This window comes from Drosophila virilis, chromosome 4 (assembly GCF_030788295.1).
Source record: "Drosophila virilis strain 15010-1051.87 chromosome 4, Dvir_AGI_RSII-ME, whole genome shotgun sequence".
In the NCBI taxonomy this organism is placed as follows: domain Eukaryota; kingdom Metazoa; phylum Arthropoda; class Insecta; order Diptera; family Drosophilidae; genus Drosophila; species Drosophila virilis.
The window spans coordinates 16,317,311-16,329,790 of record NC_091546.1 but is presented as its reverse complement, the minus strand read 5'-3'; the positions used below and the strand labels follow the sequence as shown (position 1 = coordinate 16,329,790).

The 12,480-nt window shown below is 49.3% G+C and overlaps 2 protein-coding genes across 3 annotated transcripts; one reads left to right on the top strand and one right to left on the bottom strand.

The window, feature by feature from the left end:
• Positions 1–90: 90 nt before the first annotated feature.
• On the bottom strand, positions 91–3,357 carry LOC6627364 (V-type proton ATPase catalytic subunit A). Of its 2 annotated transcripts, none has more exons than XM_002051635.4 (5): positions 3,265–3,357; positions 2,787–2,884; positions 2,019–2,716; positions 983–1,960; positions 91–912 (listed from the first exon to the last, which is right to left on the bottom strand). In XM_002051635.4, exons 2-5 carry the CDS (start codon positions 2,860–2,862, stop codon positions 820–822), a joined length of 1,845 nt encoding a protein of 614 aa, XP_002051671.1. In that variant the 5' UTR covers positions 2,863–2,884; positions 3,265–3,357; the 3' UTR covers positions 91–819. The 2 variants fall into 2 exon arrangements, with proteins under 2 accessions (XP_002051671.1, XP_015027991.1); XM_015172505.3 differs by having other exon boundaries at positions 2,787–2,906; positions 3,265–3,345.
• A 437-nt stretch (positions 3,358–3,794) lies between these two features.
• Positions 3,795–12,423, top strand: mTor (serine/threonine-protein kinase Tor). Its single transcript, XM_002051636.4, has 5 exons — positions 3,795–4,329; positions 4,407–4,624; positions 4,688–5,254; positions 5,577–6,313; positions 6,376–12,423. Exons 1-5 carry the CDS (start codon positions 4,104–4,106, stop codon positions 12,041–12,043), a joined length of 7,416 nt encoding a protein of 2,471 aa, XP_002051672.1. The 5' UTR covers positions 3,795–4,103; the 3' UTR covers positions 12,044–12,423.
• Positions 12,424–12,480: the final 57 nt, after the last annotated feature.

Here is a 12,480-nt window from a genome sequence, read left to right as displayed (position 1 = left end):
CGAATGTGGCGCCGGATTTAAATTTGAGCTGAAAAATTGTTGTCAATCATTTGAAAATATTTTTCAACATGGAAATGAAAAGATTTCGGATAATGGTAACATTCATAATACATTTTTATTTGCATAGCTCCACTTGTAACACGCACACAAGTTATTCCTCAATTGGGGCTAAGTAATTATTGCGTTTGTAAAGGTCTATAATATAGATATAGTATTATAATTTCGTATTATATTAAACTTCTTGCAACACGCAATGGCAAAAAACATTAAGTAAATTTTTAGTAGTTTGTAGTTACAGTTACGTAGAGAACACAGTTAGATAACTTTACGAATTTGTTTTTTTTTTTTTACTAACAATAAATAGCTGTGAATTATAATTATGTAGGTATACATATATCAACATAGATAATTTATATATATATGTATGTGTTATTTATATGGCTGGTTCTAAGTGGACAACATCCGTTCTTTTTTGTTTTTATTTTGCGCTATCGGCTAATTATTGTTCGTCTTTCCTAAATCTTTGTCATCTTCGTCGTGTACATTGTTCATTGTTTCTTTCGTGTTCCTCGAGTGAAACGCTTTCTAGTCCTACCTGACGCAACCGTTCTAAACTGTTTAACTTAAAAATTAAATTGATTTCAAATATCTTATTACGCATTATGTATATATGACTAGCTTGATGGGGGAATTCGAATAATAACCTAACATTGGTTGCTTATTTCGTTTGGTAAATTTTTCTTTTTTTTTTTTTTTTTGGTATTTTTCCTTTTTGGTATTGGTTTGCCTTGTTTATGTTCAAGCTGAAGTTATGGGCGTTTAGTCCTCCAAATTTCGGAAAGCCTGCTGTAGATCCTCGTACAACTGATCGTAGTCCGCCTTAATCTTTTGCTCGCCATCTTTCAAGGGATCCTGCGCAAAGCAAAAGCGAGAGAAATACAATATTTTACACTAATTCGCGGTCTACGCATTGATTACTCACTTTAAATTTCATTGAAGATAACTGATACATAATGCCGCCCATTGATTCCCTGATGGTGTTCCATGTAATCTTATTGTCCGACTGGGCGGTGGACTCAACAGCATGACGCGCCGTCTCATAGAAAGCTAGTATATTTCTTAGCATGCCCACCGTTTTATAGAATGGACACACTCGATCGTATGAGGAGTAGGAGTTCTGCTGCAAAAAGTCGTCCTTCAGCAGTTTGGCCACCTCCAGGGTAACCTTATCGGTCTCGGCCAGCGACGCCTTGCCGACCAGTTGCACGATTTCGGAGAGATCCTCTTCCTCCTGCAAGATTTCCTTAACCTTGGTACGTAGTGGCACAAATTCGGGGAAGTTCTTGTCGTAGTACTCGTCCAGAGCGCGCGTATACTTGGAATAGGAGATAAGCCAGTTAATGGAAGGGAAATGTTTACGCTGAGCCAGCTTCTTGTCCAGACCCCAGAACACCTGCACGATGCCCAGAGTGGCCGAGGTAACGGGATCGGAGAAATCGCCACCAGGTGGCGAGACAGCGCCCACAATGGACACTGAGCCCTCGCGCTCGGGATTGCCCAAGCACTTGACGCGGCCAGCGCGTTCGTAGAAGGTGGCCAGACGTGCACCCAAATACGCCGGATAGCCAGAGTCAGCAGGCATCTCAGCTAGACGACCAGAAATCTCACGCAAAGCCTCCGCCCAACGCGATGTGGAGTCTGCCATCATGGCCACATTATAGCCCATATCGCGGAAATATTCCGACAACGTGATGCCAGTATAGATGGAAGCCTCTCGAGCAGCCACGGGCATGTTGGAAGTGTTGGCCACCAATGCAGTACGTTTCATTATGGACTCCGTGACGCCGTCGACTTCGCAAGTAAGTTCCGGAAAATCACGCAAGACTTCAGACATCTCATTGCCACGCTCGCCGCAGCCTACGTAGATGATGACATCCGAGTTGGAGTACTTGGACAAAGCCTGCAAAGAGCCTTAAACTGAGCCAAGTTGTTGGAGCTGGAAAAAATGGCACACTTGCCTGCGAGATGACAGTCTTGCCGCAACCAAAGGCACCGGGAATGGCCGTGGTGCCGCCCTGAACACAGGGAAACAGGGAATCTAACACACGCTGGCCCGTAAAGAGTGGATGATTCGCCGGCAGCTTTTCTGTGCAGGGACGCGGCTGACGCACGGGCCACACCTGCAGCATTGTATGTTTTGTAATCTCGCCATCGAACTCCGTCTCCAGCACAACGTCTTCCAGATTGTAGTTGCCCGCGGGCGCAATATACCGAACTGTGCCCTTGGCACGCGGCGCCACAAGCATACGCTGCTTGACCAACGTGTTCTCATGCACTACGCCGTAGAGATCTCCGCCTGTGATATGAGAGCCAACGCGCACGTGCAAGGGATTGAACTCCCACATGACGGAGCGTGAAAGGGCGGGCGTGTTAACACCCTTGGGTATATAAATGGAGTTGGTCATGATGCCAATGTCCCTCAGCGGGCGCTGGATGCCGTCAAAAATGCTGCCCATAATGCCGGGACCCAGCTCGACGGACAGGGGTTTGCCAGTGCGCAGCACGGGATCACCGACTGTGACGCCGGAGGTTTCTTCGTACACCTGAATGGTGGCCATGTCGCCCTCCAGACGAATGATCTCGCCCACCAGCTCATAGTAGCCCACACGCACCAGCTCGTACATAGCAGAGCCGGACATGCATTCGGCCGTAACGACTAGGGGACAAGGGGAGCAAGGTGACAATTAGTTAAGGTCAGCAGGTGAAGGACAAAGGTGACGTCTTACCCGGACCAGAGACAGCGTACACGCGACCGTATTCGGATTCGCGATCCTCGTCTTTGATTTTCCTCAGGCTAGACATCTTTGAGGTGAGTTCGGTTCAACTGCAACGATCAAAACTGTTTGCTAAACAACAACAAAACAAAGGTTAAACACTTTTTCGTTATAAACAAAACACACATTTCGCACGCTTGTTTGTGGCAAAAAAAAAAATGATGTGAAAAAAAAAACTAGGTGGCGCTGCTGTGGGCAGCTGCCAAGCAGCCCCCAGTGAAAGCTTCAAGCCCCCGCAGCAGCCAACGATCGATTTTTCCACATAAATTTCACGGTTGCCACCCACAGTTTACTTGAAAAGTTTTGAAATTGTACAGCAAAAACAATATATCAACGAGCTTTGCATATTTCTAGGCACTAGACTTTTCAATAATTATTTGTTTAATGCAAGTCCAATAGTTTTGCTAGTTGGAAAATCGCTTTTACTCACATTTGTTTTAGCTCTTATGAAAATTCTCAGCAGACTGAGTTTCTATTTTAATCTAGATTGGCAGCGCCTCAAATTTTCCAATACATTAGGAAAATTCTTATCGATTCTATATATTGCTTACAATCGAAATTCGATATCGATATGTGATGTGAATACATATAGTGCTATTAAATTGACAATAAAAATTGCTAGCTTGAGTTATTTTTATTTATTCATATATATTTATTATTTATAGAAATTATTTACATATATATTATTTTATTTTATTTTATTTTGTACAGACATATTAGAAATCCAATATATATTTTATATATTTTCAAATTTATTTTGTTTATTTATCTGTTGAAATTCAATATAATTTGTTGTGTTTATTTATTTGCTAATCAACTAAAAAGCGAATTAATAATATTCTACTGTAACGTGTTGTTGGTACGTGTAAATACCCATGAGTCTAAATGTTATCGCATCAGTGTACCAAGCACTAAACTATCGATATATGAACTATCGTGTAAATTGCAGCTAGCAAACTGTTCTGTTACATCTCTACTACCGTCTCGGCTGCAAAACAAACTTTTAGCGAAAACAGGGGCCAAGTAATTTTGAGAACGAGATATATCTTAAAAAGTACATTTATTGAGATTGTCGCGCTGCCCCGCATAACACAAACATGTGAAAGTGCCGAACGCAAGCTGTGGAACATTGCGTGACGTGCCCAGACAGATTCAGACTCCGGGCAAGCAAATTATAACCTCAAAGTCTCGACTGGACGTGGGTGCACCTGCTTTGAATTGCAGGCGCTTGGGGATTTCCCCTGACCCAAGAAACTATTGAACGTAAATATGTCGACATCCTCGATTGTGCAGCAGTTCGTCAACGGACTCAAATCACGCAATCGCAATGTGCAAAACAAGGCGGCACAGGACCTGTTCCTGTATGTCAAAACAGAGCTGCGCGAGATGTCGCAAGAGGAGCTGGTGCAATTCTTTGACGACTTCGATCATCACATCTTCAACATGGTCAATGCAACGGACATCAATGAGAAGAAAGGCGGCGCCCTGGCTATGAGTGAGTAACAATTCCGATTGTAGATGCCTCTGGGTTTCACCCTTGCCTCATATCCTGTTCTTGCTTCCGTTTACCAGAGTGTCTCATAAGCGGTGACGCGTTGATCACGCGCAAAGGCATCTCGCCGTACCTTAATCGATTGCGCGATCTGCTGCTTATCAATGATGTGTCCGTCATGGAAATTGCGGCACGTTCCCTGGTCAAGCTGGCCAATATGCCCGGCTCGAAGGGCGCGGAATCCTTTGACTTCGACATCAAAAAGGCCTTTGAAATGCTCAGCGGCGACCGACAAGAGGTGCGTAGCTATCAAATTATTTACCATTACGAACAATTATACTTAAATATTTGTTTACTACAGTATCGCCGTCACGCGGCCGTCTTTATTCTACGTGAGCTGGCAATTGCCTTGCCCACATATTTCTATCAGCAAATTCTTACGTTTTTCGAGCACATCTTTAATGCCATCTTTGATCCGAAGCCAGCGATACGCGAATCTGCCGGCGAGGCCCTGCGCGCCGCACTCATTGTGACCGCCCAGCGTGAGAGCACAAAACAATCCAGTGAGCCGCAGTGGTATAAGATCTGCTATGAAGAGGCCAGCAGCAGCTTCAGCAGCGATGTGCTCACGGGCAAGGAGCAAAAGGGCATGACTCGCGACGATCGCATACACGGCGGCCTCATTGTCTTCAATGAGCTATTTCGTTGCGCCAATGCGCATTGGGAACGCCGATATACAACGCTTAAGATGCTCTTTCCCAAGTCGCAGCACAATAAATTTCTGGAAGCGACTAATTCCTCATCAGTTGGCAATCAACTGACCACCATTGTGCCACGCCTCAAGGTGCCTTTCGTTGATAAACTGGGCAGCACACAGATGCACATGGAGGGCGAGCAGCACAATGCGACGGGCAACAAGCTGACGAGTGTAAGCAACAAACATACTCTATCAATTAATCGAGTCATAAATCAGTTTAAGAGGTATTATTTATGCCCCTTTCATTTATCTGAAATGTAGATATTATTTTAATTTATTATCACTTAGCTTAAGAATTACTTTGAAGCTGCTGTGCTCGACCGAAAAATGGAACTGCCTAGCGATTTATTACTATAAGAAATTTTAGAAAAATAATCCGTGTACCAACTAGCATAGTATAATTTTTTATAATTATTACTTTAAAGGTAGCTCATATTTTCACCATTCATTGATTCGATTCCATTTTGTTAACGATATTTGTTTATTTTTGCAGCAAAACGTACTGGAGTCCGCCTACGCCCACGAGATACTTAAGGAGCACTTCATAACCATATGCGACAATGTGCTGGAGCAGCGCACCTCAAAGTCGCCATATGTGCAGCAGGCGTTGCTGCAGATCTTGCCCCGTCTGGCTGCCTTTAATCGCGAAGTGTTTGTGGCGCAATATTTGAAAACTTGTGTGGCCCATTTAATGTCGATATTGCGCGGCAAGGAAAAGGATCGCAACGTGGCATACATCACCATCGGCTACATAGCCGTGGCCGTCGAGAGCGATATAGAGAAACATCTGAAGCATATTATGGGCAGCATTAAGCAGGCGCTGCCAGCCAAGGATTTGGCCAGTAAACGCAAACCGCCTGTCGATGCGGCGGTCTTTGCCTGCATTACGCTGCTGGCGCATGCGGTCAAGTCACAAATCGCGGACGATGTCCGCGAAATTCTTGAGCAAATGTTTCACACAGGCCTCTCGCCAGCGCTGACCGTTTGTCTGCGCGAACTGGCCGAGAATGTGCCGCAACTGAAGTCAGCTATTACGGATGGCCTGATTGGCATTCTCTTTCAGGTGCTAATGAATAAGCCGGCAACCATACCATATGCCACAATGCCGCCCATCAGCATTGATGCCTCGCTGCTGCTCCAGAGTGCCGATAGCCCCACAATTGTGCTGGCTCTAAGGACATTGGGTACCTTTAATTTCGAGGAACAGAACATGCTCGACTTTGTGCAGCGGTGAGTGCCACTGAAATCCAGCAATCTTTTCAAACATTCACTAATATTCACATTCATTGCAGCTGCGCGGATTACTTTATTGTGCACGAGCATCAGGAAATACGCCTGGAAGCGGTGCAAACCTGTACGCGTCTGCTCAAGCTGGCCGTGCAGTCGTCGGACAGCATGGAGAACTCAAAGACGTTGAGCGACACGGTCTCGCATGTGATTGAGCGTCTGCTGTCGGTGGCCATCACCGACATGGATTACAATGTGCGCATTCGTATACTTCGCTCGCTGGACGAAACTTTTGATGCCAAGCTGGCGCAACCGGAGTCGCTAAATGCGCTTTTCATAACCCTGCACGATGAGATCTTCGAGATACGCGAACTTGCCATGGTCACCATCGGGCGGCTGTCCTCCATGAATCCCGCCTATGTCATGCCAAAGCTGCGCACCACCATGATTGAGCTGCTCACGGACTTGAAGTACTCGGGCATGAGTCGCAACAAGGAGCAGAGCGCACGTATGCTGGATCATCTAGTCATTAGCACGCCGCGTCTTATTTCATCCTATATGAATCCAATACTGAAAGCGCTCGTGCCCAAGCTGCACGAGCCAGAGTCTAATCCTGGCGTGGTGCTCAATGTGCTGCGCACCATTGGCGATCTGGCCGAGGTCAATGGCGGCTCCAACGAAATGGAGCTGTGGGCAGATGAGCTGCTCTCCATACTGCTCGAGATGCTGGGCGATGCGGGCAGCCCGGACAAGCGTGGCGTTGCGCTCTGGACACTCGGCCAGCTGATAAGCGCCACAGGGCGTGTGGTTAGCCCCTATCACAAGTATCCAGTGCTAATCGATATACTGATTAATTTCCTAAAGACCGAGCAGCGTCGCTCCATACGCCGCGAAACGATACGCGTGCTGGGCCTGCTTGGCGCAATGGATCCGTACAAGCATAAAATGAATAAGGGCCTGATTGATAGCCAAAAGGATAATGTGCTAATTGCCTACTCGGATGGCAAGGCGGACGAGAGCCAGGACATTTCCACGGCCGAGCTGCTTGTGAACATGGGCTCCCACGCACTGGATGAGTATTATCCAGCTGTGGCCATTGCGGCGCTCATGCGCATCCTCCGCGATCCAACACTTAGCACACGTCACACCAGCGTCGTGCAGGCTGTCACCTTCATCTTTCATACGCTGGGCATCAAGTGCGTGCCGTATCTGGCACAGGTGCTGCCCAATTTGCTGGACAATGTGCGCACCGCGGACAATAATCTGCGTGAGTTCCTCTTCCAGCAGCTGGCCATTCTGGTGGCCTTTGTCAAGCTGCACATCATCAGCTATATGGACGACATCTTTAAGCTGATCAAGGAATTCTGGACCATCAATACGCCGCTTCACTCCACGCTCATCAATCTAATCGAACAGATTGCCGTTGCCCTGGGCTGCGAGTTTCGGGATTATCTGGCGCAGCTCATACCGCAAATTTTGCGTGTGCTCCAGCACGACAACTCCAAGGATCGAATGGTTACACGGCGACTGTTGCAGGCGCTGCAGAAATTTGGCAGCACCCTGGGCTATTATTTGCCACTAATTGTGCCGCCCATTGTCAAGTTCTTTGACTCGCCCTATGTGCCTCAGCAGGTGTCCCTGGTGGCGCTGGAGACGATCAACAGTTTGGCTGGCCAGCTGGATTTTACGGACTTCTCCTCGCGCATAATACATCCGCTGGTGCGTGTACTGGAAACGGAGCCGGAGCTGCGCGAACAGGCAATGACCACGCTGCGCTCTCTGGTCAAGCAGCTGGGCAAAAAGTATCTGGTTTTTGTGCCCATGGTGCAGCGCACCATCAACAAGCATCGCATCGTGGATGCCGAATACGAAAAGCTGCTCGACCACATTCAATCCAACAGCACCTTGGTGGATGGCTGCGGCATTGGCGTTGGCATTGGCGGCGACTTCGGGCAGCGCCAGGCGAAGCCCAAATACAATGAGCCCTTTGTGCTGGACAGCAACAGCAGCAGCAAGAATCTGAAAGTGTCCACAAATGCGTTGCGCACCGCTTGGCAGGTGACGCGGCGCGTCTCCAAGGATGACTGGGTGGAGTGGCTGAAGCGTCTGTCCATAGGCCTGCTCAAGGAGTCGCCATCGCATGCCTTGCGCGCCTGCTGTGTGCTGGCCCAGGATTATGATACGCTGTTGCGGGATTTGTTTAATGCGGCCTTCATCTCATGCTGGACTGAACTCTCGCCTGAGCATAGGCACGAGCTAACCCAGTCACTGATACAGGCGCTGCAGGTCACGGACATGCCCGAGATCACGCAGACCATACTCAATCTGGCCGAGTTTATGGAGCACTGCGATCGCGATCCCATACCCATTGAGACACAGTTGCTTGGCACACATGCCATGGCGTGTCGAGCGTATGCCAAAGCATTGCGCTACAAAGAGGAGGAGTTTGTGCCGCGCCAGGAGGCGCATGTCTTTGAGTCGCTCATCCATATTAACAACAAGCTGCAGCAGCGCGAAGCCGCCGAAGGTCTGCTCACCACCTACCGGAACACGGCGAGCGAGGGCAGCGTCCACGGACGCTGGTACGAGAAGCTGCACAACTGGGATCAGGCACTGCATCACTATCAGCTTAATCTGAATGCTGATCCCAATGATCTGGAGGCGCGTCTGGGGCATATGCGCTGCCTGGAGGCGCTTGGCGATTGGTCCCAGCTGAGCACCAGATGCAAAGAGGAATGGCCCAACTTTAGCACGGAGGCCAAATCGCGCGCCAGTCCCTTGGCTGCCGTTGCCGCCTGGGGCCTAAAGGATTGGGATGGCATGCAGGAATATGTACGTTGCATACCCGTGGACACACAGGACGGCAGCTTCTATCGCGCTGTGCTCGCCGTGCATCACGATGACTTTGAGACGGCCCAGCGTCTAATTGACGAGACCCGCGATCTGCTGGACACCGAGCTGACCTCCATGGCCGGCGAGTCGTACGAGCGTGCCTATGGCGCCATGGTCTGCGTTCAGATGCTGGCCGAACTGGAGGAGGTTATACAGTACAAGCTGATACCGGAACGACGCGAACCGCTCAAGGCCATGTGGTGGAAGCGTCTGCAGGGCGGACAGCGTTTGGTTGAGGATTGGCGCCGCATTATCCAGGTGCACTCGTTGGTAGTAAAGCCGCATGAGTATATACACACCTGGCTAAAGTATGCCAGCTTGTGCCGCAAGAGCGGCTCCCTATACCTGTCGCACAAGACGCTGGTCATGCTGCTGGGCACTGATCCAGCTCTGGCGCCAGATGAGCCGCTGCCGTGCAACCAGCCACAGGTCACCTATGCCTACACCAAATATCTCGCCGCCTCCTCACAGCCACAGTTGGCGTACAAGCAGCTGCGAGACTTCGTCAACACGTACAGCACGCAGCTGAGCTGCCTGCCGTCGGAGGCACTGAAGCAGCAGGATCAGCGTCTGATGGCGCGCTGCTATTTGCGCTTGGCCACCTGGCAGGACAAACTGCACGAGAACAGACCCAATCCGGATGCAGTGCAGGGGGCTCTGGAGTGCTTCGAGAAGGCCACCAACTATGATCCCAACTGGTACAAGGCGTGGCATCTGTGGGCCTACATGAACTTCAAGGTGGTGCAATCCCAAAAGCAGGTACTGGAAAATCAACGCCAGCAATCGCCGGCATCCATGGGCCTGGGCCTGGACAGCGAGCATCTGATCATACAACAGTATGCGGTGCCTGCGGTGCAGGGCTTCTTCCGCTCCATTAGCCTAATCCGTGGCAATTCGCTGCAGGATACGCTGCGTCTGTTGACGCTCTGGTTCGACTATGGACACCATGCGGAGGTCTATGAGGCGTTGTTCTCGGGCATGAAAATGATTGAGATTAACACCTGGCTGCAGGTGATACCACAGCTAATTGCCCGCATCGATACGCATCGCAAACTGGTGGGTCAGCTAATCCATCAGCTGCTCATGGACATTGGCAAGAATCATCCGCAGGCACTCGTCTATCCACTGACCGTAGCCTCCAAGTCCGCATCGCTGGCGCGCAAAAATGCCGCCTTCAAGATACTCGACTCGATGCGCAAGCACTCGCCCACGCTGGTCGAGCAGGCGGTCATGTGCAGCGAGGAGCTGATACGCGTGGCCATACTCTGGCACGAGCAGTGGCACGAGGGCCTGGAGGAGGCTTCACGCCTCTACTTTGGAGATCGTAATGTCAAGGGCATGTTTGAGATTCTGGAACCGTTGCACGCCATGCTGGACCGCGGCCCACAGACCCTCAAGGAGACCTCCTTCTCGCAGGCCTACGGCCGTGAGCTGACCGAGGCGTATGAGTGGACGCAGCGTTATAAGACGTCGGCTGTGCTCATGGATTTGGATCGTGCCTGGGATATATACTATCATGTGTTCCAGAAGATATCCCGCCAACTGCCGCAGCTGACATCGCTGGAGCTGCCTTATGTGTCGCCCAAGTTGATGACCTGCAAGAATCTGGAACTGGCCGTACCGGGCTCCTATAATCCCGGCCAGGAGCTAATACGCATCAATCACATCAAGACCAATCTGCAGGTGATCACGTCCAAACAGCGACCGCGCAAACTATGCATACGTGGCTCCAACGGCAAGGACTATATGTACTTGCTGAAGGGTCACGAGGATCTGCGGCAGGATGAGCGCGTCATGCAGCTCTTCTCGCTGGTCAATACGCTCCTGCTCGACGATCCCGATACGTTTCGTCGCAATCTGGCCATCCAGCGCTATGCCGTCATACCGCTTAGCACCAACTCCGGACTGATTGGCTGGGTGCCGCACTGTGATACGCTGCACACGCTCATCCGGGACTATCGCGAAAAGAAGAAGGTGCCGCTGAATCAGGAGCATCGCACCATGCTGAACTATGCGCCCGACTATGATCATCTGACGCTCATGCAAAAGGTAGAGGTGTTCGAATATGCTCTGGGCCAGACCCAAGGCGATGATCTGGCCAAATTGTTGTGGTTGAAGTCACCCTCGTCGGAGCTGTGGTTCGAGCGGCGCAACAATTACACACGCTCACTGGCGGTCATGTCCATGGTGGGCTATATACTCGGCCTGGGTGATCGTCATCCCTCAAATCTGATGTTGGATCGCATGAGTGGCAAGATACTGCATATTGATTTTGGCGATTGTTTCGAGGTGGCGATGACGCGTGAAAAGTTTCCCGAGAAGATACCGTTCCGGCTGACACGAATGCTCATCAAGGCCATGGAGGTCACCGGCATTGAGGGCACCTATCGGCGCACCTGCGAGAGCGTTATGCTGGTGCTGCGTCGCAACAAGGATTCGCTAATGGCCGTACTGGAAGCATTCGTGTACGATCCGCTGCTCAATTGGCGTCTGCTCGATGTGGACAAGAAGGCCAATGATACAACAGCAACAACTGCTGCTGGTGCCAGCGGCGGCAGTCCAAGCAACTCCATTGAGCAGGAGTCACTGCTGCAGGGCAATCCCTTAGCCAAGTCCAAGACCTACGAGGCACAACAGCTGCATGTGGGCTACACCAATGTGGCGGATGTGACCAACAGCAAGGCCAGCATGGTTATACAGCGTGTCAATCGGAAGCTAACCGGCACAGATTTCCAAATGACCGAGATGACGGAGCAGCAGCAGGTGGAGCTGCTCATACAGCAGGCGACAAACAATGAGAACCTCTGCCAGTGTTATATTGGCTGGTGTCCCTTCTGGTAATGACCCACCTGCCGCCAGCTGCCCCATCAATCTCCAGGCCATGCATCCATCTGAGACTGAGCGAATAAAACAAATAAATATGCAGTTACAGTTAAAATTAAAACAGACACACACACACACACCTACACCTACACACATTTATATATATGTATAATTTATATTAGCAATACGCGCTTCATTAAAACTTTATTGTAAATTCCAGTTGCAATTAAATTCCAAATTTTGTTAAGCAAGAGCCAAGCTGTGGCACCTAATACTTGGAGTAGTCGTAGCTCGTTCCGAAAAAAAATCCACCCTTAAATCGGGATCAATGGAGGAGCTAAAAAATCACCACACTTTAAATTGAAATTACAAAATATATATTTATTATAATAACCGAAGTATTTGTGAACGTGAATTTATACAGAAACCGCGTTTTTTTTTTTAAAGAAATTATA

Excerpts from the sequence above, each read along its gene's own strand:
- LOC6627364 (XM_002051635.4), bottom strand. The coding sequence starts at position 2,862 with ATGTCTAGCCTGAGGAAAATCAAAGACGAGGATCGCGAATCCGAATAC. Across the intron at positions 2,717-2,786 it reads GTACGCTGTCTCTGGTCCGG|TCGTTACGGCCGAATGCATG; the intron begins GTAAGACGTCAC and ends CTTGTCCCCTAG. Across the intron at positions 1,961-2,018 it reads GCAAGACTGTCATCTCGCAG|GCTTTGTCCAAGTACTCCAA; the intron begins GCAAGTGTGCCA and ends GGCTCTTTGCAG.
- mTor (XM_002051636.4), top strand. The coding sequence starts at position 4,104 with ATGTCGACATCCTCGATTGTGCAGCAGTTCGTCAACGGACTCAAATCA. Across the intron at positions 4,625-4,687 it reads TCAGCGGCGACCGACAAGAG|TATCGCCGTCACGCGGCCGT; the intron begins GTGCGTAGCTAT and ends TGTTTACTACAG. Across the intron at positions 5,255-5,576 it reads CGGGCAACAAGCTGACGAGT|CAAAACGTACTGGAGTCCGC; the intron begins GTAAGCAACAAA and ends TTATTTTTGCAG.